This window comes from Osmerus eperlanus, chromosome 10 (genome assembly GCF_963692335.1).
Source record: "Osmerus eperlanus chromosome 10, fOsmEpe2.1, whole genome shotgun sequence".
Taxonomy (NCBI): Eukaryota; Metazoa; Chordata; class Actinopteri; order Osmeriformes; family Osmeridae; genus Osmerus; species Osmerus eperlanus.
The window spans coordinates 6210315-6237024 of record NC_085027.1 but is presented as its reverse complement, the minus strand read 5'-3'; the positions used below and the strand labels follow the sequence as shown (position 1 = coordinate 6237024).

The window sequence follows — 26710 nt, the reverse complement described above, 5'->3', positions numbered from 1 at the left end:
CAGCAGGACATCACCTTTTGAAACAACTGGTAGGTCACCATCACCAAATAGTTACATGTGAAATTCACAATTGTAAAGAAAACACAACACTAATTAAATTGCTAGTAATTTTTATTCTTTTTTTGTTTGTTTGTTTTTGCATTGCTGGTACACTTGGAAAGATTCAGTTGCCAGCTCAAGAGAACAATAAGCAACATAAGCCAAGCAATCCCCCTTCATATCTTCTATCAGGGTACTTTTTTTTTTTTTTTGTAGAAGCCACTAGTAAACCATTTGACACAGCTGAGAAATGCTAACAGTTACAGTCCAAGGTCTTTAAAGATGTCTTTAAAAAAGGCTGCAACAGTTCGGGAGATAACACAGACAAAAAGCAACAAACCCTATATTTTGATTGTGCAAAGCACAGAACTATAAAAAGATATATATGTATATGTATATACAGCAAACGATTCTCTGTAAACATGGTAAGTATGTTAGTTTTCAGAAAACATGGTGTCATTTCATAAATACAGGCAACATTGGCATCCGCAAACATCACAAAAAGTTAACATTCTGGGCATTTAAATACAGCCCATAGCCATAGAAACTGAATAAACATGGGCTCAAAATACCCTAATCACACAATGTTTTAGTGTTTATAATGGCATATTTGGTAACCTTTATAGATATATGGTGTAGATTAACTCTGTAGTAAAGAAAAATGTGCTTTTCACATCTTGGGAAAAAAATAATGTTTTATGTAATATGCCTATATTATACTAAGATACAGTAATGGTATGTAATAATGTGTAAGAAAATACAAAAATAAGATTAATACTGTCAATATTTGTACAAGAAAAATATTGTATTTCAAAGAAACAAGAGTTAGCAAGGTTTTGGAGTTAGTGTCATTCTGAAGCAAACTGCCAATCAATGAAAAAAAGGAAATGAATGCGCTTCTGATCATAAAGACTTTACACTAGGGCATGTCACTTTCCTTGTGATCAATAATCTCAGATCATTTGTTATCTCTCAAGCACCATTCATCTTCTGAACAACGCTTTGGTTGGAAAATAATATTCTGCAAGTGCTATTAATACCAACATGGCACATAGTTAGTTATAACTTTTACTCTTGTCAGTTGTTGAAAAAGTAGTGTAGTACTCTCAAATTACACACCTCTGCAATGATTATTATATTTATGCTGAGCCTGCTCAAAGCCTCTTAATAAAAAGAAGAAAATTATTTATAATTCAACTTCAGTAATTTACAAGCTATGGAACAGTAGATAGTAGCTGTAGTCTGAGTCATCTTACATGACATTTGGCAGTTACAACTAAGTAGACACAGTATATAATTATGGGCTAAACTGAAGCACCCCCTCTTGACCCCAATGACCCTCTCCCTTACATGTTTTCAGCTGCAGAAGCAAAGTGGGTGATGACTGTGTCTCTCAAGCTCTCGTCTGAGGAGAACACTGCAGGGAACTGATTAGCCATAGACACGACTGCTGGACTAAACACTATCAGCATGAAACATGCATTGCTCACAGCTTACATGGCAGTTTACAACATGTCCGTTTTCAAATGGAAACTTCTGAACTTGAAAAATACTTATAAAATGTCAAGCCATTGAGTATTACAATTAAATTTAGCCTTAGTAGAACAAATATTACCATCTCCGATTTACAGGCGCTTTCATTACCAACGGTCGCAGCTTTGATGTTAGCTTAGCAAATGCAGCCACGGGTATTTTTACCAGCCCACTGCACCATCACCTTGGGGGGGTCGTTGGGTCACGTCAGTACTGGTGCAGGTAGGAGGGCCTGTGCTCGTGTTTGAGGGGGAAGGATTTGAAGCCCTTGCTGATGGGTTTGTGCTGTTGCTGCGGTTGCTGTTGCTGCTGCTGCTGCTGGGTGTAGGGGAAGCCGGAGGAGATGCCTGTGGAGGGGGAGCAGTCGCTGGCAGTGGACCACACTGGAGACTGTAACATCTGCATGGAGTCGCCCCACTGGGAGGAGGGGATGTTCATCTGGTACAAGGAAGAGCTTGGATTGGGCATGGTGTTGGTGTGGGCCGAGTGTTGCCAGGGCGCCTTTGGTGGCCAGGTCTTTGTCTTGCTGTCCTGTGGAGTCGCAAAAGGCCGGTTAGAGGAACAACCTTCCAACACCCATGTATTGTATGTACATGTATTTGTGAAGGTAGACTATCAATTCTAAAAGCAATCTAGAAGCCGCAGGTTGTTAACATCCTAAGTCTAACTGTTGCACAAAGACTGGTTACCTGGTTGTTTTCATCTGCCAAGTGATGGAGGGGAGGGGAGGGGAGGGTGCACACTTCCTGCTCCCCACAGCTGTGCTTTCTGTAGGTGGAGCACACGCAATGAGTTCAACCAACATCACAGTATCTGAGATTTGATTGGATAAACCATAACATTCAAATTATATGACTTAAAAATATTAAGGAACATGATGACCTGTCATAACACTGTCAATGAAGTATATTGAAGCATCTAAAACACTGAAAACTATTACACGTATTTTGTAAATTTTTGTACTGATGATTTTTTACGTCTTTTAACAAGCTTTGATGTAAAACACAGGATGTTGTGCTAGGCTGAATTGTACCTTCTTTGTTTAACGGCTGCTACAAGGTCGGGCCCAGAAAACATGGAGAAGAGGCTGTCCCCATTGGCTGAGGACGTCTCATCACTGGAGCTGGCGGAATCCCCCTGATTGGCTGACCAGCTGCTGTTGACCGCCTCCCTGTTCACAGAGACGGCGTTTGTCAGAACATATTCACAGGCGCCACAGTCAACTCTCTGCCATATTGTTATCACCCTTTCACAAGTCAGGCATATGTGATTCAGAGGCATATGGGCACCAACCATAGCACCCACACGGGGGATTTTGTGGTGTGAATGAGATGATATTAGACATAAACAGCGTCAGGACAGAACACTATAGTCAGTGCACAGATGGGCAGGAAGACATATACAGACAGACGCAGACTGACAGACAGACACAGACAGACATACCCTTCACTGTAGTACTCTGGGTGTGACCAAGTCCTGTGCTGCTCGTCGGGGAGGGGCCAGTTTCCGCGGGCGTTGCCGGGCCGACGGATGTGCTGCACCTGTCGTTTCTGCTGCATGGCCTGGTTGACCCCGGCGACGTAGCGCGCAAACTCTGGGTCGGACCCGACTGCATGTGAAAGGAGAAAACCCACCATGAGGATTCTGACGCCATCAGCTCTTTCCTCTCTGTGGTTTTGTGCCCCAAAGCTCAATCCGTTTATCCAGACTGTCTACCATAGCAGAAACGGCACAATAGCCATAAGTCAGCTTGACACAATAGACCGGCCCGAGTCAATAGAGTCTGCTGCTACTGTAAAAATAGCCAGCGACACATTCTAAATTCAGCACAAATTGTCAAATTCATCACAACCGCTGGGAGGGGAAAACAGCTGCTACACCGACCTACATTTTTCCTCTAGAGAGGACACCCGAGACCAGAGTTCAGAGTTACTGTCATCCGTCTAGATCAACGAGTAGAATTGAGAAGATACTACTGAACTACAATTACCTCCTGAGGGAACAATAACAATGCGAGATATCATTTAGGAGATCCTATTTAAAAACACCCAATAGCTACTTGAGCCCAGCATGGATCCCAACTCAACTGCAGCACATCTAGTTCCTGTCGGCTCAGCCTCACCACTCCAAACGCCTCAGTGGCTGCTCGGAACACGGAAGCACTTATTGGGTACCTCTCCTCACCCGCGAGACAGTGTTGGAAAAAGGGAGAGGAAAAAAATAAAAAGGCAGACTTTGTTCCCCCAGGCTAATGACTACCTGACTAATGACTGCAGTGTTAAAACAGGAAACGGGAGTGTCTCTCCCCTCTCATTCTCTGTCTTTGGAACAAAACCGCAGAGTCAGCATGGCTCTAGGTCTTCACTGCTGACAGTTCTGTTACACTGAATCCCAAGAGCTCCCAAAAGCCTTCTGCCATCTCACACACACACACACACACACACCGTCTCACTCTCACACTGAGTTATATTCACTCATAAACACACTCAAACTCTCACTCACAAGCACTCTCAATCACACTCCGATTAACGGTTCACATCCATGTTATACGGAATCACTGATTCACGTGAAGTGTCTCTCAGGCGCGTCAAACTGAATAGTTACTCACCTGCAGGGTCAAAGGGCAGGGTGTCTCCCAACACTCCAAACACCCCCTCGTTCTGGTCCCTGTTAGGCCAGGTGTTATTGCGGGGCCCCTGAGGCTTCTGGCCCAGCATCTCAGACATGACACTGTCCATGTAGGTGCTGACCAAGCCCAGGCTGTAGAGGTCAGAGCTCAGGTCTGGCAGGCCAGGGGAGCCCCACTGGCCGATGGGCCCCAGAGGGGAAAGCCCTCCTTGGGGGCCCTGGGGAGCAGGAGGAGGGGGCTGCTGGCTGGGGCCGCCCAACCACTTGCTTGGCACTCTCTGCTGGGGCAGGGCCTGGGGCGGGGGCTGCTGATTGGGCAGCTGTGGCGGAGGCTGCTGCTGCTGCTGAACCATGGGCTGTAGGAGATGCTGATAGTACTGCAGGGTCTGCTGGGAGGGCTGCTGCTGAGGAGGGGGCTGCTGCTGCTGTGGGGGCTGCTGCTGCTGCTGTTGTTGTTGCTGCTGCTGCTGCTGCTGGGTCTGCTGTTGCTTCTGTACAGGCAGCTGGGGCGGGGGCTGGCTCTGGGAGGGGGGTTGCAGGGCACCGTGGGAGACGGCCTGGGCGGTGGGAGCGGCTCCGGAGGGGGGCTTCAGCTCGGCGGCGTTGGCGGACGCCACCGAGTTCCTCCTCTTGACCAGCGGGGAGGCCTGCTGGGACTTGCCCATGTTGAATCCTGAGAGAAAGTCGATGACGTCCTGCATCTCCTGGTCCGTGGGCAGGTTCATGCCCTGGTCGTCCGACACCGAGCCGTTGGCCAGCTGGGGCTGGCCGGGGTCGGGGGGCCCGGACAGGCTCCCCATCTGCAGGATGCTCTGCAGCCTCCCGTCAGCCTGGCCCAGACTCTTATGCTTGTCCTCGGCGCTGCCGGCCGCCAGCGAGCTGCGAGACGGGGTGCTGGGGATGGAGTAGCTGCCCCCGCTCCCTGCCGAGCTGGAAGAGGCTTTCTTGGTGAACTTGGAAGTGAGTTTGGAGATGGTCTTGGGCAGGCCGCTGGAGGCTTTCGAGCCGTTGCCGGAAGGCAGGTCAGCCTGCACGCCATAGTCTGGGATCTCCCGCTGGAGCTGCATCTGGATGGTGGGCAGGGCCTGCTCCCTGCAGGAGGGGGAGAAGATCAACACCACCCTTCAATAACACAGGAAAGATGAATAGATGGGAAGAAACTAAAGGGATCATCTCTGGAGCCCAACCTTCCTCGAGTAATAAAAACAAGAATCAAGAATGAGTGCGACATCATTTCATAGTCCCATAATCGATCTGACCTTAACTTCTTGACATTTCTGTCTGGATATGCAAACATCTGCTTCGACAGAGTCCCCCCGTTTGTTATGGGATGCGTAGCTGTGTGACGGGGCAGCACACACTCACTTTCTCTCCTTCCACCTGTTGATGTCGAAGACAGCGGTGTAGAGGACATCCACCAGCCCCAGGGTCTTCTCCGGGTCCAGACTTCGCTGCAGCAGGGACATGGTGGCCGGATCCTCCTTCAGGCACCTGCGTGCAGGACCGGAATGAATAGATTATTTGGAATTAAGACACTCCGCCGCGTTCAGGGAACGATGATAATCTCTTTGAACTGTTCTTAGAAAGTTATTAGGCCAGAGGTAGCCTTGCCTCATGCGGCGTCATTAAGCTACGTTTTGGGTGTAATGTTTTCTGGTTCAACCACAGTGAGCTGTTACTGGGTGATTCATGAGGGTAGACAGCAAGCCTAGTCAAGGTCTATGAAAGCGGACTTGTATTATGTGTTTGTATCGAGTTTGGAGGTGAGCCACTTAAGTAAATCACTTACCAAGTGGAGGGCACTTGGACCACCACCCTGGTTCCCTCCAGAGTGATCTGGGGAGCGTAGGCTTCCTTGTTCTCAATCTGTGCCGTGTCAACAACCACCTGTGCGCGCGCACACACACACACACACACAGAGGGAGAGCTGTATCAGCATAGCTACTAATAGAATGCATTTTCCACACCGTGTGTTGCGCTTGTGCAAGCAGTCTGTGAGGGTACATTGGTCTTTTTTACCTTAAGACGGTAAGTCAAAGCAACTAGAGCACTGATATCTTCCCCCAGTGTAACACACAGAGTGCCTCCTTATCTATAACAGTAACACAACATGGAAATAAAAGTGCATTGCTGTTTGAACCAGGCAGAGCATGTGGGGACTATCAGTGGATGCCGCTTTGAGAGATTGAAAAAGAAAAAGATCTTGTGTGAGAAAATAGGCAGACTGAAAACAAACTCCCCTGTCTCAAGCTAGCCTGACATTTTCCAATTCTTTGAAAGGAGGCTTTACCTAGAGGCACTCGCACACACAACTGGGTCACGATAAGAGAGGACTCTCTTCCTGTATTACAGGAAGTCAGCCAGCCTATTGTTATTTATAGAGCAGGTGTATCCTCAAGACCTCGGGCTATCGCACAGCTAAGGCCCGTCACGCACACATACACACAGTAATAAAAAAAGAGGGCCAACAAGGAAGGCGATAGACAATGACCAAAACACAAAAAGAAATAACGTGTTTTTCCTGGAAAGCGTCAACTAGGAGTAATGGTTTTGAAGCAGGACTGTTGTGTAGCTGAGATGTTATGGTGACTCCCAGTGCTTCTATGCTCTGATAAGGAGTTCATGTAAAGCCCGACCATCCATCACCCAGGTTTTTGTTTTACATTCGGCTGCGCCGGCCTGCGTGGATGAAGGAGAACACTCCCCCGGCCTGGGCCGACGCAGACAGCCCCAGCCAAGCAGACCACACAGGGGGAATAAACACCGGAGCTGCATCTCTGGAAGAACTACCGCCGCTGGGAAGAGCGAGAGGACCGCTTGCGAGATCCACCCGGGCGACCCTGTGCCTCACCCAGACGGAGCAGGAATGTGAGCCTCCTTTGTGTGTCTACACCAGGGTTTGTTTGCGCCCCTCAGCCAGTCAAAAGGAGTCCTACATAGCTTCCCACCTCACAGACAATAGGGCTACATGTTACAAAAGAGACGAGTACATCCACAGACGAGAGGATGAGCCGTAAACAAGGTTGTTTTACAATGCTGTGTGTGGGTTAAATAACACTAACGTTAATGAAGAACCTGCCCTCAGTTCAGCATGCTGACTGTTGACTGAACTATTAACATTCTCATGACCTGCGAGTTTCATGTCAAATCAGTATGCCTCACATATCCCAAGTAGAGGACCAATCACACAATGAATATTATCTAACCGGATTAACAGGTGAAGTCTGGTGCCTGTATATTATCCAGCCTATGTAAAAAGCTAGTTTTTTCCCCCTCCCCTCCCTCTTCTCGGTAAGTTGGGAGTCAGATGGCTGAGCGGTGAGGGATTGGGCTAGTAATCCGAAGGTTGCCAGTTCGATTCCCGGTCATGCCAACTGACGTTGTGTCCTTGGGCAAGGCACTTCACCCTACTTGCCTCGGGGGAATGTCCCTGTACTTACTGTAAGTCGCTCTGGATAAGAGCGTCTGCTAAATGACTAAATGTAAATGTAAGTTGGACCATAAACACCCCCATCAATAACAGTAACATCAACAACTAGAGAGGGTACAATTTCTGGGGAAATTGTAGGGTGTGCTTGCTTGCGTCGGTTGCACAGGGGTCCGTTTTTGAATGACATTTTTAAAACTGATATTTCTGTATATTTTATATAAAAATGCATACTTATTATTTATAAAGATTACATAGATTTAAAAGCATTTTTTTTGCTGCTCATTTACACATTTACAACTGAAAATACGAGTGAAGTGTAGAATGAAATAGATCTTCTCATTTCCCCTGCAAAAGGCATCCTCATCGTTGAATCAAAACGAATAAATTTGGCAGACCAGTGTAAAAATTGACCTAATCTCTATGACGTAAACATCCTTTTAAGTTTTTCCCTTCTCGTGATATTTTCATGCATTTAGCCTACTCATTGCATTCATTCATGAATAAAGAACCCCCTTTGAAGATTATTCTACGACGTTACCGGCAGTAGAAGATTGAATCGCGATTCAAACAGTACCATCTTCTAACTGAAAATATGCCCCCAAAAACGTAAATAAGCTTGACATTTATTTAGTGGAAAATCGCTTTCATGAAAAGCTCACTGGTAGCGATCATTAAGTAACAACAGTAACAACGCAAAGTGCGCTATCCCTGTGTGGAGAAGCTGCCCCGGTAAATTGTACTACTACGGTACAGTAGACTACTGCTGTGTTTGTCTTGGTAGCGATTGCGTTGGTTGAATTGGATGTAACGTTCCGTTGTACGGTTTAGGCTGAAATTAATTATTTTCATGAACAGATTGACAAAGTTTAGGCTGTGGCAATGAAGTTAAGGTTAGCAGTTAGACTTTTGATTTAAGTAAGGGGAGTGCCGAACATGTTCTGTCGCCGTTTGACTTCCTACAGCTGTGTAGATGGTTTTTGTAGTGTCTCGCGTAGGCTACAGCGTTGCAGTGAGCAACACTGGTTTGAAACCACAGGTAATGATAATTTCACCCACAAATCGTTTACTTGTAATGTAATGTCATAATAAATCCTACAACGAAAATGTATTTGTGAGGAATGTTTATTTTAAAGATTGAAAACAGATGCATCATAGACCACTGTAGTATGTGTTGCCCGGGCAACAGAGGCTAATGTCATGATGCTAATGCTTCAGTGAAATAGTAGACTACCGTTTCCAAAAGTAGATGTGGGCCTACTTCCTTAATAATATCAGCTAATATTGTACATTACATTTCATAATTGTGTTTCACATCACAAAGTAAAATGAGTAAATAGTTATCACCCTGGCCTCTTTGCTTGTGGCGTTCCTGCAGCTGCCTTGCAGTAAAGCTATAGTTAGCCTAGCTATCCCCCAAGTTAACAGATGTGAAACGAATGTTCTGCTACAGGTAGTCACGCGTGTTTTCGTGACGTTAGTGACGTAGTGACGTTAGTAACGTCAGTGACTGTGGCTAGCAAATTAGCCACCGTTAGCTTCACTTTTCACCACAAAAACGCAATTTCTACTTAAACCATGCAACGGAACGTAAATAAAAATACAACCAACGCAATCGCTACCAAGACGAACCTTTTGACACCGCCGTTGTGTATGTAGTCCAAATATTGACTGATCCTTAGGGGGGCGAAAATAAATAATAATAATAAATAAATATGTGAGAGAACAAAGGTTGTGCTCTCGCCGAAGGCTTGAGCACACCCAATTATGGTGGTGCAGTCCTCTGAATGTACTGTGTGGCCCGGGCCCTGTACTCACCAGCCCCGCCTGGGCGAACAGTAGCTGCACAGCGGTCTTGCAGGCCCCTCTCCAGCTGGAAGGGCACACCTGGTTGAGGACCTCGGTGACGGGGGAGTCGTCTCTGGGAGTCACGCCGTTCTGGCCCACCGCCTCCTTAATGAGCTGCAACATGGTGTGCTGAGGAGACACGGACAGAGGAGGCTGCCAGTGAGACGGGCTAGCAGGCCGCCGCAGCAACACGCGCAGTAACACTGGGACACAGTGACACAGTGACTCATTGTCCTGTTGGCTCCAGAGACCCAAGGCCCTGTTGGGATGAATACTTGGCTTGGGTGTAATCTACACTCTGGAAAGATTGCTGTGGACGACTGGATGTGTGAAATCCAGGCTACACAACATTCGGTTTATACAATTAGTTGTTCAGGCATACTAGGAAGCCCTTTTAATAAACAGCGGCCTTGCCAAGGCCAAGACACACATAACTCACCAAGGGTCCAAACAGACATGACCTTCCAAATGGCCCCTTGCAACTGACAGGGCAAAATAAAAGTACTCTGGCGCGAGCGAAGGTCACACAATACAACATGTGAGGAAACCACCCGTCATTGTGGTAGGTCTGTGTCTGGATGCTTTGAAGTGTGTGTGTGGGTGGGTGGGGGGGATGTACCGTCTTCAGTTTGAGGTTCTCAGCTGCTGACTCGTTGAAGGACACGCCTTTCAGGAAGTGGGAACCGATCTGAACTGGGATGGTGGGCAGTTCACACTGAATGGGCTGGGAGGTGGTCTGCATCCTGCCGGCCTGCTGGGCCTCAGCCTCGCTGCAGCAGCCCTTCACACACACACACACACAGATGTAACACACACACACACGCGCAATGCACGGACAATGGACACACAAAAATACAAACAGGCACACACAAATGGTTTGAAGCAGATCCCCATCATGGTCCGTCAGATAATGTCATGTGCCTCTGCTCTACATGTTGTGTCAAGTCGAGCTAGGAGAGTCAACCTACCTGCAAAGCTGACTCCACAGATTTGGGACTGAGGTGAAAGCCAGCCTTCAGTGCATACTCACTGTGGCCAAGGCTTTCTAGCGCTGCTTTATAAGCCTGGAGGAACAGCAGTAGGGACAGAAGGGGAACGCATCAGGGCAATGTAACTAGGTCGCCGAGTCACTTCCAAACACATTGACTTGAAGCAGTGCTGAAGCAGCAGCCTCTCACCTGTAAGGCGCTGTCTGTCTTCATGTTGAGCTCCTTCAGTTGGTGTTCGGGGATGGTGATGTTGTTGGAGCAGAAGAGCTGCTGCACCTGCAGGCCTGCCAGGCAGCCATCCCGACCCCTCTCCCTCAGCCGCCCTGTCGCCTGGAGCAGCCACGAGCACACACACACACACAGTGTGAAGAAACAGTTCCTTCAGGTTAGCTTATCATAGATGTAATCTATGTTCTGTGTACTTATATGTTATGTTATGCCAGGTTGCTTTGCGTTGTCTTGTCCTAAGAATTTCAGTGCCCAGTCTGACCCTGTGTTGTTCTGTGCATCTGACAATAAAAAAGACTTGAACTTGGTCACAGGTACAGATTGACAGATATAGTTAAGTATTTTATACAAGTCATTTCTGTATCCATGGCTACATGAAGAGACAACGGGATTAAAATAAGGCAAATAAGAGGCCAGAGAACATTGACTGTAACCGGGTGAGTATGCAGAGAGCTTGCCTCCCTCTGTCTGAAATCCACAGCAGAGAGGCCGAGGCCCATACCACACCACAGCACATTCCATCAGGATCTCCAGCCCTTGTCCCTCCAGGGCCCAACCACTCCACATGCCAGAGTTTAGCAGATCAATCAGGTCACTATTCTCCATTCTGGCTCACTGTACATAACAAAGCTCAAAATGGGCCAGAGGGACTGATTAGCTTTGGGATTAGCTAGCTCCCCTCACAATGGCCTCCATTCCAGGAGCTGGGATTTTAGGATGGTCGTGTAGCATGGCAATACAGGTCCATATACACAAGCTTTATTAAGAGGAAATAGGAAATTGTGGCTGGTTGAGATTTGCAGCCGACTGCATTTCTCTGGAATGTAGAACAGACAGGGCTTTTCACCTCCAAGACACCAAACCCCATTTCCCCAGCAGCCAGACCAGGAAACTCTGGGGGCTCCTGGGGGGTAAGTTGCCCCTCTGCATACCTCTGCTGCACCCTTCCATGAGCGAGAGGCCTCCTCCAGTTCAGTGAGGGGCCCAGGGCCCGTGCTCTGGGAGCGGGCGTTGGTGCGGCGCTCTTGGGCCTGGGCCAGGGCCTCTGCCAGGCAGGACTGGGCCACGGGCTGGACCTTCTGCAGGGCCTGGGACAGGAACTGGAAATGAACCTGCATCACAGTCAGGAAGCAGCGGCCCAGCACCTGGAAAACATTAAACACCACCCATCAGTACGACATCATCATCATCAGAGGGAAAAAAGTAAGAGTCAATGTCCAATTACACTCTCAAATTCTATTTTCAAAGGGACTTGAGAAAAGGATAGGAAAATACTTCTCACATTAAAAAGTTTTTATCTTGATATTAATATGAATTAATATGTCCTAAACGGGCACATACTGAACTTAAGAAATTTAAATGATATTTTCTGTAACAAACCGGAAAGTATGTAGCCACAATGTGTCTCAATATGACGAGCTCTTTGACTTCTCAGAAAACATATGGCTGTGAGCCAAGAGATGACAACTTAGCCCAGGCATTTCTCAATTTTATAAGTGAGGTGCTGTCGCCATTAAGGTCTGCTTCGGTGACTTTGCCGTTTTTCCCAAAATAGCCCAACTCTGCACCTACAATTTCTTCTATTCATCATAATAAGATGTTCAACACAGAATCACATGCTTCACGTAAATCCACTGCCTTAAGGAAGATCCCCTTTATAGAAAAAGCAAGAGACAGTAGAGCATTTGACAAATTAGCCATGAAAATAGAAAAAGACGTCAATACATTGTGAGATGGCAAATGAGAAACAACCTTAAATGAGTCCAGGAAAAGAAACAGGCAAACCTTTTCCAGACATTTCAACATGGCTACTTCTCTAGGACATATAAGTGACAACTAGCTGCTGTGTAACCTGGTCTGTATTAAGGCCATTTTATGCTGTTCTCAATAGCACCACCTACTACAACAACAGCCCACAATATAAACTTCAGCATCCACAAGCTTAAATAACAGCTACTTCCTTATTAGGGAATGTCACTCCTGCTATAAATCAGAGCCAGGCCCTCAGTTTAAAGAGCTAAAATCAATGCTTGTGATGAAATGAGAATCAAAACAGCTGGCTGTGCGCCTTCAATCCTAGACATGACTGGTCATTGTTGAGCTCCTTTTTCCACACGGCAGCAGGCCAGACTTGTGGGGATCGGGCCTCCCCCGTAACGTGCCCAGAGGGGGCGAGAACCATCCGGACTGAGGAGAGGAGCGTTTGTTGTTGTCCAGTTAGCATAAATGAGGGCAACAGGACACCTAAGCAGGCAGCTCTGTCGTCACACGGCCGTCTTTTTCAGGTACGTGCTGAAAATATCTCTGGGCTGAGTTGTAAAGACAGAAATATGTCGCTCCGGTTCAAAGTAGACAGGAACATCAAGGCCAGGCCATCCTCATTCTTCAACGACACATCATGGAAAACAAGTGGCTGACAGTATGCAGGGCTGAAGCCTGTTAGGGAACAGTGCCTCATTGACATCAGACCAAAACAGAATGTACGGGAATGGGTCAAACATGCAGTACTTGTTGGCGTCTAGGACTTAGCAGGATGTGTGATATGTGGGAAGCTAATGTTGCGTCGCTAATCTCAGTAGGAACTGTGGTAACACGTCACTCTCAAAAAGGACTGACACATACCAGATACTGACTCAACAATCAGGACTAACAACAATATAAAGGTCCCCCTTTTCACCCCCATGTCACCACAAGGCAGGCATCGGCTTGTGGTGCAGAACTTTTAGGATAAAAGAGACTGAAATGAAGATGAGGCTACAACAGATAATTAATCCCACATGGGGTAAGCTCCCTTGTCCAACATTCTCATGGAAAATATGAGTAATACAATTGCAGAACAGCCAAGACCTTTGGTCTAATTTAAACCCAAAACACAGACTACTGAGAATAAAACATTTCAGAAAAGTTGATGGATACTCAAACAGAAATGTAGCCAAAGTTTTAAGCAACTTTTAAACTTAAGAAATTTACCTGGAGAAGCTTTAGAAAAAATGAAAATCACATGCCACAATGCCCAGTGTTCTAATGCCTGTCTGTAAATTGCTCAATCTCCTCAATAATCTGTATATCCTATTATAGCGTATTGAGGTCATTTCCAAAGACGACACCACAAGAGGTGATGCTGGTGACTCGGCCCACATTCACCTCAGACAGCTTAATGTTTCGACACAGTTTGAATGTTTCTCTTTTTTCAAACTGACCGCAATTTGTCACAAGAAAGACACTGCCTTGAGAGTTTAAACTAATCTGACTACAGGCACCGGGAATGATACGAGACAGTGGCAGTAACCCAAGTGCATAACAGGCCAGGTAGGCCTGATAAGACACATGATAGGACCGCATCTGATCAAGTAACCATCAGATGATCCAACAGAGAGGACCGCAGAAGCCAGCAGCTGAACCAGGACTGGGTTCTTTTTCCAGGGTTTTCCAGGCATGCTGCTTGTACAGTTGTCTCCCTGATCAGTGACGATGGCCTCATGTTTCAGGATTCCCGTCTGGCCACGTTTTCTTCCTCTGTGGTTTCGCTCATGAGCTCGGTAGACGTCCTCTTAATAAACCATGACATTTTCATGCATATTTGGCAGCTGAGACTCTTCCAAGCAGCCGGAGCACAGCTCAGATAAAAGAATTTTTTTTAAAAACACTGTTTTCCACACTGACTGGACTTTTTGGATTTCTTGGTGGAGGGGGAAAAGGAAAAATAAGAAAAAAATGATCCAGCCTCACATTCCAGATTTCCCTAAACTCCCAACGTTTTATTTTTTTGGGGTCTAACAGACCAACTTTTTTCTATTTATTTATTTATTTTTGGGAACAGTTGCCAGAGCACATTCTTAGACTGACATTGAAAAAACTTTATCGGTCACGTACACAAATCCTGTTGGTGACATCATTAGTATCAGTTCAGTCTGAACTCCATGCTGGTTGATTGAGAAATACTAAGCTGACAATGGCATGGGCCAATAAGTACACTTGGCTTAAGCTACTTTTGTATTTGAGACTTAAAGGATATTACATTCTGTCGGATATTTTCAGTCACTGAAGAAGGTAGTTTCATGTCCAGGTTCCTGCTATTATTGTAGGTATACTGTCTCTAAGCATGCATGTGGCAATTTAGTATATGTATTCAAATTTGCCAATGTCTATTTACAACAAGCATACGATGATTCTTTAAAAGTTTCAAACAAGTCAAGCCCTTTGATAACAAAGGGATCTTTCATTCAACCAAGACAATTCCATCCTAAGTGTCTGAGTGTCTTTTGTATCCAGTTTCATCTTTTCATACACCTTGGCATGGACTGCCAGGTAAAGCAACAGTCTACCTTTCCCCCCTTCAACAAACCCACTATTCATGCCCGATCCAGACAGCAGTTGAAGTCAGGGAGAGAGAGAGAGAGAGAGAGAGAGAGAGAGAGAGAGAGAGAGAGAGAGAGAGAGAGAGAGAGAGAGAGAGAGAGACAGAGAACAGCAAGTGCCAGGCCAGCCCTGAAATCTGAACTTTCACAGGAGTTGGGCTTCCTTTAATATTCATGCGTGTGCGCCCGAGACCACAGACAGTCAGAATTACGAACTGTGGTGCAAAAAGTCTTTCCTGTTTTGGGCACAGCCACATCCCCAGAGGTACCGCCATCACTCTAAATATCTAGCCCATTCACAGCTTAGAAGAGCAGCTTGGAACCACCCTCTTCGTCCCTGGGAAGAGGGAGAAGAAACCACGAAACACACCATGCAAAAGGATATTACTGCCCCATGGCTTAACGGCTATCCTAATCATAGGGAAGGATAGCATTTCTTTGGAGCACAATTTGGGAGTGGCACTTCTCTGAAAATCTCTTTTCATCTGCCTGACTTGGTTTGGCACAGCTGTGGCAGATGTAGAAAGCTTGCAACAGTGCCAGGGGATGCTAGCCAGTTAATATTCAGTTAACATTGAACACCACATGGTATGAGCAGAAAGATAGCTCAGAGAACATCCCTCCATATTTAACAGATCAGCAACTATGCTGGCCTGAAATGATAGAGGACGCGGGGTGATTAACGATGGCTCCTGCGTTCCTCTCGGCTTCTCACCTCTCCTCACCGCTTCTCACACCTTGCCTTCAGATCTCAGCACCAGCCCCACATTGGGCGCGAGGGCTTTGTCTGAGCCAAGAGATCCTTTATTAAGGAGACATGCACCCTGAAAGAATATGGGCATTTTCATGCATCAGAAACCCACAACATGAGGTCTAAGAAACTTTGAGGATAAAGGTAGATTTTGAATATTAGTGTTTAATGACCAAGACACTGCTTCTCATGCCAACTATATACCGCAGGCTTATACATCTTGTGTGTATAAGCATCAAGTGTCAAGAAATATAAAGAGACAGATGTGGTATTCTTCAGGTAAGTCAATAGTGTGACTTTGTTTCAAGATGTGTAGGTGTCAGAGTATATGCATGATGCGTGTGTGCTTGCGGCCAATCCAGGGGCCAGCCTTACCTCCACATCCTGCAGGCTGAAGTCGTTCTGGTCTTTGAAGTTAGCGGCCCCGGCGCTCAGCTCCATCAGCATCTTGGCTATCTCAGGCTTTATTGCTGCAGTCAGACGGCTGGCCGCCTCCATGACGTGTTCCTGCACGTCCTTCAGTTGCATAGCTGCTTTGGAATAGTGAGAGTTTCTGAACACGCTGCTGAACAGGTCCGTGAGGAAGGCGCTGGCCCGACAGAACACATTGAGCGCATCCAGATACTTGGAGATGCCCTGCTGGATGTCGGCCACAGCCGTGGTGGCATTGGGAGCGGAGTGGCAGCTGCCAGGCATGGCCACCCCAGGGGGCATGGGAGAGGGGGCCGAGCAGGTGGAGGCCAGGGGGGCACTGAGGGTCCGGCTCAGCTCAGGCATCTGGTACTGCTGGTGCTGCTGCACTTTCTGCTTGGACCCGCCGAGCAAAAAGCGCCGCTTGTAGTCCATTTTACTTTCCTGTGCGCTGCAACAATACATAAGTGGCGGGCCGCCTCAGGAAACACCCGTTTTTGCCAGCCACTAAGCTCGCACTCTCTCAAAAAGAAAACGCACCAAAAAATACGACCCAACCCTACAGTCCTGGAACTTTTTCAAGTTATGTAAAAAGACAGCTTAAGGGTTCCATCTGCCAGAGGATCATCTCATTGTGCCTTGTACAGGAGCTGCTGAGAGACAACTGGGAGGGAGGGGTGGCGGCTTCAAGACCTGCTCGTCCAACGTTGACGTGCAGCCCTGCTGCAGCTTATGATGGAACAGTCCTAGCAAACGAAACCGGCAAATATGACGCAACTTTAAGTTCCGGTTTTTCAGCTTCACAAAGGAGTCAAGGGTCGATGAGCTACCAAGTGGGGAAAAAATAGACACTTCAGCTGACTCTCATTCAAAGTAGAGCCGCAGCCCAGAAGTTTCAAAGTGCATTACTTATCCTTCAAATGGAAGCAAAAAAATTGTATCCTCCTTTGTATAAGAGATAAAGTATATACATATAGTTCTTCTTCACACACATATATATATATATATAAATAAGTTTACTAGCACACACACACTACTAATAAAAATAGAAAATCTTTTTTTTAAAAGCTGTAGGCAAAACAAAATGAAGTTTTGGAAAAATGCAACACTGTTCAACAGCAAGTAAAATAAAATGAACTACTAATGGGCTCCAGGGACTGCGGGGGCTTTGCGCTTCCCTCCGCGTGAGTGTGCGTGAGGTCGAGGGCCGACAGAACCGGTCCGTCAAAGGTCCTCTTCAGCGAGACTGTGTGTGTGTTTGTGTGGGGAGGGGTGGGGGGGCACGTTGTGGAGGCCAGCTGATAGTTCTGGGCTGGGAAACGGTGGCGGCCTCCTCCTCGTTTCCTTTGGCTGGCTGAGGTAGTTATTAGTCAACGCGGAAACAAATGTGCTTCCAGGTCTCGCTTTCTCCACAGACGCAGATCAGAGCGACAAAGCACAAATGTATCTGTAAGGCCTCTAGGTCATTTCCTAAGAGAGGAAGAGGAGAGACAGAAGGGAACGTTACCATGACATCAGAAGGATAGGCTTTGTTTCACATGTCCAACCCATAGAAAAGTTGGCCCTCTTTTGAAATCATATAAGAATCCTAAACTTGCCAATAATTTACACCTTTAACAATTGCACTAAACAGGACAAATTAATCTTTTCGTTTCTTATCAATCCAAATCCAACAAGAAGGTCACAGACACAAATGTAGTGAAGTAATGATCTGGTAAAATGTACACTTTACAAAAGCCATATCTGAAAAAGAATACACACTAACACACACAGATTCCCGTGCTAAGGAGAACCGGGCCGCAAATGTTTTAATCTGCAAGCTAGTAGTCATAGTTGGTAAACAATGGATATCTGTCCTGATGGAATACAACCAGTAGGAGTAACACAATTCCCATTCAAGACTTTAGTATGAGATGCCCATACCATGTTGTTACCCTGCTTAAGTAGCTCTGTTTCACTAACGCAAATGAGTTTAATCCTATTTGCATGGTTTAAGGAAAGTGGCAGCAAGCGCCACTAACTAAGCTTGAGCTAACCACCATCTAAAATGAATGAATTTGGCAAATGTTAAACATATAGCAGCACCCACACAACCCACGCCACACTTTATGTAAACAAGATTACTGAACAACATTTATAACAATAACTTAAGTAAAACAGATGTAAAATAGAACAAGGGGAACGTGTTGCTGTCAAGAGGAGGCTGGATAAAAGGAGCACATATTGGCACAATGGATCCTGGCTTTAGCTAAATCTACAATTGTCCACTACAGATGTACTATCCACAACCTGGATGAGTAACTAGTATAAATGACTGATTGGTTGGTTGACAAAAAGTGACACTGACAAGCAGTCATTGTTCAAGACGTTATGAAAAGTTTAACACGTTTCAACAAAAGGCACCTGATATAGCTAAATGACCAGCTAACCAAACCCAACCCTTCCTTATCTCATCCCTGTTATTGTTTAACAAGATGCTTAAGCAGCCCACAGAGCCATGCTCCCGGTGAATATGTTTTGAATGATCAGCAGCGGGGCAGGGGAGGCTAGTCTTTACTCACACACTGACTGTGCTCGTAAATAATTTTTCCGGTTCGCGCACGCATCAAATTTTAGGGGCATATGCGAGTGAAATAGTTGCACTGTAGAGCCATGGCTCTTATTTTTGAGGCTTATTATTGTCAACGATGGATACTTGCTACGAAGTTGGGGTGCGCTGACTGCGCTCACCATGCATACCTTGGGTGAAGGAGGAGGGTTATGGAGGACTAAAAGTGCCAAAATGAATTAAATAAATACCCCCATAAAATTCATTAAAATACCAATACATTTTATGTAAAATACATATAGAATAATTTCACTATTTAAGTATTTCATGGTCCATTTACAAACGCTAAACAGCGCCCCCAGTTGATTGTATTTACATTTCACAACGTGTTGTGTTGCAGTGCTTCATTAATTGTGTTATCTGTCAAACTCGCCCATCAAAGTCAGTGGGTGGGGCTAGCGCGAATCTAGTCTGATCCATTGCGTTGGTCTGAAGTAGAGTGCCTGGATAGAGACAATGGGAGGATCTTCATGAACTTTCTAGGGAGTTGGTGATAGACATTTTAGACTTAGCTGAGGATGTGGAAGCAGGACCTGCTGACCTAGAGCATGTAGCGAGTAAAGCAGAGGAACTTATTGAAGTTCTTGGAGTTATTTCCGCACTTTGCAATGCTACAGCTAATAATCAAGGGTGGATCAGCATCTTCCTCAATCAAATTTGCTGCTTCTCTCAGCAGCTCCGGGCAAGTTTTAGACATTTGGTCCTGCACCTCGCACGCTGTCTCAACATTGGGGCTAGCAGGACCGAGTCTTCCCCTTGATTATTAGCCGTAGCATTGCAAAGTGCAGAAATAACTCCAAGAACTTCAACCGCCATTACTGAACTACAACTCAAACTAGCAAACGACGGAGCCACCCCTCTGTTTGCTGATTGGACCTACAAAAATGTTGTTTGCAAAAACCGACTAATACACCTAAATCCCAGACCTAGTACAGAAGCAAAATCAAAATTGAGCAGAAGTACGTAGAAGGGCAGAGCCAGGCTAATGTTTTCCCCCCCACTGTGTGAAACTGTTATTGACCAGATCCATGTTAAACGCCAGTGTTTTGATGAGAACCATCCCATGGCCACAGGAAATAAAAACAAGGCTCATCTTTTCCTCAGGATAACACTGGATACACCCCTGTCATTGTCACTGGGCGCTTCAACAGGACAGCCATTGTACACCAGCGCTTTATCAACCACACAAACATTCCAACACTGCAACCCTGTTTATCGCCAATGTTCCACTGACCTTCAAACTCCACTTCCTTTCAAAAACAGAGGGGTGCGCCGCCTCTCAGAACACCAGCCGGCCCTCGCCCCCCCCCCTCGCCCCCCCCCCCCCCCCCCGTGAAGGGGGTTCTCACATGTGAACAAGACCAGCGGTTTACCTCCTCGAGGAAGGAGCGCCCGACACCACAGAGAGAGACCTGCCGACAACCCTTATCCAAAGAGAATAAGCAGTTCTAAGACATAAGGTTCCAAATTACTGTTAAACTGTCTGCGTACTTCCTAACCCTTTGTCTAGGGGGGGGGGGAAACTTAATTGTTCCTCTGTGAGAGGATGTCAGAGCAGTCCACCTCAAACCTGGTACTTGGGACAGTGGAGGCTAGTCAGTGACTCTGGTTGAGCAGTGCTCCGGTCTGTAAATCCCCTGGATTACAGACTGCGGGAGCTGCCAGATGCCCCACAATGGTTGCTGCTTAACCTAGTAAATAGGGATATTAGGGATATTAGAGATTGAGTGGTAAACAGGAAACCTGGGTCTGACAACCCAGTCTGACCCAGAAGTCCTCAGTCACCGAAACCAAAAAACAAAGAAGTTATCCAAAAAAGTATATGTATCTGATCTGGTTCCGTATCACATAATGGGGAGCCAAACTCTTGATGAATGACTAACTAAAAGGCAGAACTGCCTCGGTGGTACTTTATCATTTTAACCGTGCACTGTAGCCAAGAACTGCATACAAAGGAGACTGGTCCACACTGTTCTACCCCATGGTGACTTGACTCTCATCCAGTCCAACCATCCAAGAAAGCTTTCCATACATACCTTACAGCTGGAGTTTATGACAACGTCAATGCTCCAAAACCACTGCCGCCTGTGGCCAACCGGGTCCAGTATCAATATTGACGTGACCCGCTTCTCACTACCCCCTGGATGGCCTGCCAGCTTCTTGTTCCAGTGCACAGCGTATTACAGCTTGCACCCAAACAAACACATGTGATAGGATGGTACCCCAGTCCGTGTGTCTGGCCAAGCGCCAGCCTGGTTTAATGTCCTTCCTTCAGCAGTGCAGACCAGAGTGCACTCAGGGCTAATGTTAGCTCAGCCTCCCCACTCACTGTGCATCTCAGCTGCTGCACTTGGACAGGAAAGAGGTTTAGGTTTCCTGGAGCGAGCTCTCTGTCGCCAGTGACAAAACGACTGAACTGAGTATGATTTACCTGCGTAAAGCTACAGGCGTTAACATCACAGCACTTAAAAGGACAACTGTATTGTCAAAAATACTGGTGATTCAGAGGAAGGTTCCCTGCTTATCAAGCCTAGGCAGAGCGAGTGTGCTGCTCTTGAACGTCAAGCGAAGTATAGCTAGCCCGGATGGGACAGCTGCTGGTTATGCTGACAGCTCCTTATCCGTCTGCCACTGTGAAGCAAAGACCGGCCCGACCACAGGCCCTGCATTACCCTTCTCATGAAGTCTATTTCAGCCTCCACAGCCAAACAGCTGCCCTGAGCTTCGCAGCACTGTTTTTAGCACTCAAAGGTTCAGTTAAAAAATGTCCTCTCTACATCTGTTGCCAATGAAGCAAAGGAATGCATTCCCCCAGATCGCACTTCTGTGGATTCAAAATGAGCACACTTCAAAAACAAGCCAGGAAGGTAAACTAAGCCCAACTTTAAAAATAAAATAAAAAATAACATACCCTTGGAAATGTCAATCTGTTGCTCCTTTGTAGACTAGGCCTATTTGTATGCCTAGTCCGAGTCTAAGTATGGGGTCAATAAACTTTCAGCTGCAGTTTCACATAAATAAACTGCCCAAATCCTCATGAAACTCCTCGCAACAACCAAATGATTAATTCAAATTATCATTTACAGTCTGTGGTCATAGAGAAATCCGGGTGCAGTTCCGAATCCATCAGAAGATAAGTTATGGAGGGATCTGGAGTCAGCAGACGGGTCGAGGGTCAGGCCAAGTGGCAGGACAAGTGCCGCCAGCAACTGTTTGACAGGAGCCGAGCCAGGCTCTGCCTGCCCACAGAACACAAGGAGGGCATTGTGGCTGGCTCCAGCCCCTCCATACCAACACACTGAAAAAAACAACCCTCATGCAGCTGCATGATTCTCAGACAAATGGCAGAATATGAGCTGTTATTTATTGTACAACAACATCATCATCGCCAGAGTCTTTTCTGAGTCGGAAACACCGTCGACAAATAAAACTGCTATGTAAGGCCTAACCTGTAGTATCACAGGAGACGACATAAGGAGCTTATGCAGCAGGCACATATAAATAGCAGATTGCTGAAACAAAGAGTATGCTGGAAGCAAACAGGTCGGTGGCGCCTTGGTAAGCCTAAATTCCAACACCAACAATGCACTTGTTCAGAAACCTAGGGGTTCATTTGTCACACCTCAGGTCACACTGGCCCCTTATTGTTTGACAGACACTAAGGCTAACCGAGAGAAAGAAAAGAAAATATAGCCAATTATCTATGGGTTTACAAAATGTTGACGTGCTGATGAAGTCCTCGTAAATCTATTAACCGTACACACAAAATTCTACAAAAGTAGAATCCCTCCTTGTATTCCCCTAAGGATACAAGTCTCAAGACCAAAACCTTGAGAAAGAACTGAAGTCAGGCTGTGGCAGATCAGATTCTCACCGCTAGTCATGAGTGGAGCATATGGGCTCTCAGTGTCTGTAACCCACCGCATGGCCCGGAAGACTTGAGTGACCTCCTGACTCAGGCCACCTCCTATTCAGAGCCTGGCGTCTCTTGACTACAGCACCATTCAACTACACACTAAAAACGAGCAAAGCTCACATTTCAACACTCCACACCAGAATCACTGGTTGCTAGCTTAGGTGGGTGATTTCTGCAGTATTATTAAGTGAAAGTCACAGACTAGGCACAAGCCTTTTAGAAAATGTAAAGCATCTAAAATGGACTTATACCATAAGTCTCTACATGTTCTTCTTTTACCACCTTTAATCCCCAAATGGGACTTCCAGGCATGAAAGTAAATCTTACATCAGGACTGTTTGCAAAACTTTGTGGCTGAAAGGGACAATTAAAATGCTGGGCTAGTCGAAGTTCTGAGGTCACAGATTTTGAGAGTTGCTTGCAAATGGGCTTCTTTATTTTTTAGCAAGGACAAAGGTCTGAATTTTGTTTTCAGCAACAGGCTTGGAAAGGATATTGGGTTCTAATAGAAAGAGTCCAAAGTCTAGAGATAGGCCTAAGCCATAGTTAATTTCAGTGGCAAATCTGATCGGCATTAAGCACAATGGCAGCTTGAGAGAACAAAATCAGTCTGCAAATAGCAACTAAAACCCATTGACTGACTATTGCTTGCACGCCTCCCAGAGCTTGTATTTGACAATAGCTCAGCTACCCTAAGTGGTTTCCAAGGAGGCAAAAGGTGAATATATTCCTCATAGGTTGCAATTGTAGGGGACTATGACCCAACAACCTACAAGTCTCTCTGCACACATTGTCTACTTTAAATTGTAGACGCAATTTAAAATATCAAAGCCAGTAGACAGCATTTGCTCAACCAACGCCTAACAACACAAACACACACTTGGCAAACTTGTGCATCCATCTGAAAATCCTATCACACATAAACACACACACAAACCAATTTGGATGCATGAGCAAAGCCACTACTCTTAGAGGTGAACCAGTCATTTTAGATCCCATCTTTAAAGACAAATAGCAACAGAGTAGTTAACAGTCTTAAAAAGTCCACTTCAGCTTCACAAGGGAACTGTCAGTAGCCAACGCAAGATTTATGGTTCATCAGGGCTCAACCGTTATCCTATTACATCTGGAGAATTTGTGAAAAAGGTGGTTTGGATAGGGGAGCAAAGATGAATCTGATTTTACAGAGGCCAATCCTGCAAGCTAGATTCCAGGTGGCTCTCAACAGGTAACATTAGGCTTCCTTCCTGCCGCTACACCTGTTTTCCTATGACATCATTGGAAGAGATGATTGCTCCTACTTTCTCAGGACCTGAAGTGAGAGGCACTAACCCTCAAGGGACACCAGACAATCACCCTAGAAAAAAATGACAAAGAAAAACAAAGTGTCTGCAACATTCCTCAATAAGGTGTAGGTAATCAAAGAGTACCACTTTTCCATGTGGTATTTGCTTAGAGCGTTTCAAACCTTTGAAACGCTAGACTCAATGTGTTAATCTGGTTTTTGTTACACTCCCATCAAGGATTCCATTGTTATATTTTAACTGAAGAAGGAATAGCCTTTTCAAAGCAGTGCAGCTAAACAGTCTAGAAAAAAAACAAGCTTAATCGTAAGTCTAAACAAAGACAGCCTATGTTAGTTTGCATCTGCTGATTAAAGGGTGACTCAGTAAAAATGCCTGACACCATAAAAACTGGTCCTTGAAGAAGGGTGGTGGTGCAGTGATGAATGAATAGCCATTGCAATGCATATGTGACTGTAATCAACAGGTAAGTTATTTAAAAACTAGCTCCTTGGAGCAATGTACAACCAAAAAAGACCCCAAATCATTGTGGCAAAAAGTTGATATACAACAGCTGTACATAATCCTTTGGGGAAAATATGCTTTGTGAATCCCCAAAAAGACTGCTTGTGATCAAACTTTAACATTGTAACTGCTTATTTAATTCTCACCATGCAGGTAAGAGACAGCAATTAAAAAATAAGCTGCAACTTCAGCAATACAAATACATTTTCCCTAGACGCATGCGTGCATTTTCCAATAGTAGTCTACACAGGGATCAATCTAGAACCCACCAGGAAGAAATCTGTTGTATCAAAACCATATGCTTTTTTCTCACATGTAGCACAAAATATTATGGACATTGTAAACGTCCTGATCAAGAGTAAGATGAAATGAGTCATGAGGGCAACTTCCCTATTATGTCTCTTGTGAAACAGAAATCCGTTAAACAGTAAGGCCAAGTTTTGTATCTCTTTAATTTCAGACTGCAGAGGCCTAAACATGATATACATTCCAAAAAAGTATTTTTTCTTCTCTTTTTTTTTTTTTTTTTTTTTTTTTTACTGCAGCAGCTACTTGAAGATGTGCTTTGTGGTTTGAGAGAAGCATACAGGTTGCAATGATACGCAAACGTACCAATGGAAAAATGATTCCTTATACAAGTCTACTGCTCAAAAATACAATTTAGTGCAGTGCCAATTGGTATTTACTGGCAAGAACAGTCAAGTAACGATGCAACGGGTAAAATTAGCGAGCTGGATAGATTACTAGCTAATGACACGGAGGCGTTCATTATTTTTGCAAGCAGAAACTGGGCGTACAGAATCCCCCAGGTTGAATTTACGTTAGGCAACATGCAAGACACCAACTGCATAAGTGCAAAGAATCCTTAAAATCAAAGGCAGCCGGTTAACAACCTACCTGTATTCTATACCCAGTATATTGGGAATTATGAATGCACAGACGAACAAGAAACATTTGGTTATCAGCTTGCGAGCTAGCGGCTCTTTAGTTGGCTAGGTGATATTTATGAATCCGATCACTATTTAGCAGGAAGGTGCAAAGGAATCCCCGCAAGCGCAGTCTGCCAGTTTCATCGAAACTCCATGCAGCTGAAAAGATCATTTGAGTTGATGTACCGATGTTGTTTTGGTATTTCGTTGTTAAATTTGGTAACTAACCTAATTCTGAACATTTTAGCGTTTCTGCACATACGTCTAATAATCAATGCTCGACGATGATGGAAATTAAGGTTCACGGGCACTCCACTGGAAGTTCCAGAGTGCCCACACCCATGAGCCGATGTTACAGCACTTGACATGTACACAGACCCGCAAATTGCAGTTAAACTGTTTTGATAATCATATACCGCACACTTTACACTAGCCAAGACTTTTGAAACGGGACACACGTAATGTATGTTATGTTTCACACTTCCAAAGGAGAACAGAATAACGTTTGATAGCTACCATGCCGAAACAGACGACCATCTCTGCAATCCAAAACTCCCGGGATGGCACTGGCACACTATTTCGCATACAACTGATAGCTTTGAATATGGCCTTTTAACGCCGGTAACAAATGTTCCCGGATAATTTAGCTAGTTGGGTACGTTACAGTAGTACCACAGAAATAGAGTAAAATTAAATGGGTTCCGATTTAACCATGGTTGTTACAACACAGACGTGTGCATAGCCTACACACTCTGGTTGACACTAACACGCACCCAACCAAGCAGTTGGGTTAACATTTCTAGCTAGTTCGACTAATCATACAAAATTGAGCCAAGCTACTGATAGCTAGCCAACTACTAGCGTACTAATCGACTACAATTAGCATTAGCTAGCGAGCACTTGATAGCAGTCACTACTAGCAAAGCTCTGCGACACGATGTTCAACCCTGACAGAGATACATTTTGTACATTTAACAGCCATGGGTGTATTCTATAGATTAGTATAAATAACCTCTGTCTTTATATACAATGTTTGTAACGTTATCTAAACTAAAAACAGATCATAATTTAAATAGTTTCAGTGGTTCGCCGCATCGCTTACCAGCTACTAGGCATCCACCCTCTTTGACAGCGAATCCCTGTCTGTGTACATCGGATATGACGTTTTCCATGTAATCAAGGGGGCCCTCTCAGCGCGCGTGAGATACATTTCATGTTAAAAGTGCCAAGGTTAGCT

The 26710-nt window shown here is 45.5% G+C and overlaps 1 protein-coding gene across 2 annotated transcripts; it reads right to left on the bottom strand.

Moving 5' to 3' along the window:
* Positions 1 to 93: 93 nt before the first annotated feature.
* LOC134028456 (granule associated Rac and RHOG effector protein 1-like) lies at positions 94 to 26710 on the bottom strand. Of its 2 annotated transcripts, none has more exons than XM_062472018.1 (14): positions 26576 to 26710; positions 16177 to 17682; positions 11625 to 11837; positions 10654 to 10794; positions 10444 to 10539; positions 10095 to 10256; positions 9446 to 9604; positions 5990 to 6087; positions 5566 to 5691; positions 4181 to 5292; positions 3016 to 3181; positions 2606 to 2743; positions 2262 to 2340; positions 94 to 2103 (listed from the first exon to the last, which is right to left on the bottom strand). In XM_062472018.1, the coding sequence occupies exons 2-14, from the start codon at positions 16675 to 16677 to the stop codon at positions 1780 to 1782; spliced, it is 3315 nt and encodes a 1104-aa protein (XP_062328002.1). In that variant the 5' UTR covers positions 16678 to 17682; positions 26576 to 26710; the 3' UTR covers positions 94 to 1779. The 2 variants fall into 2 exon arrangements, with proteins under 2 accessions (XP_062328002.1, XP_062328001.1); XM_062472017.1 differs by lacking the exon at positions 26576 to 26710 and adding an exon at positions 25442 to 26510.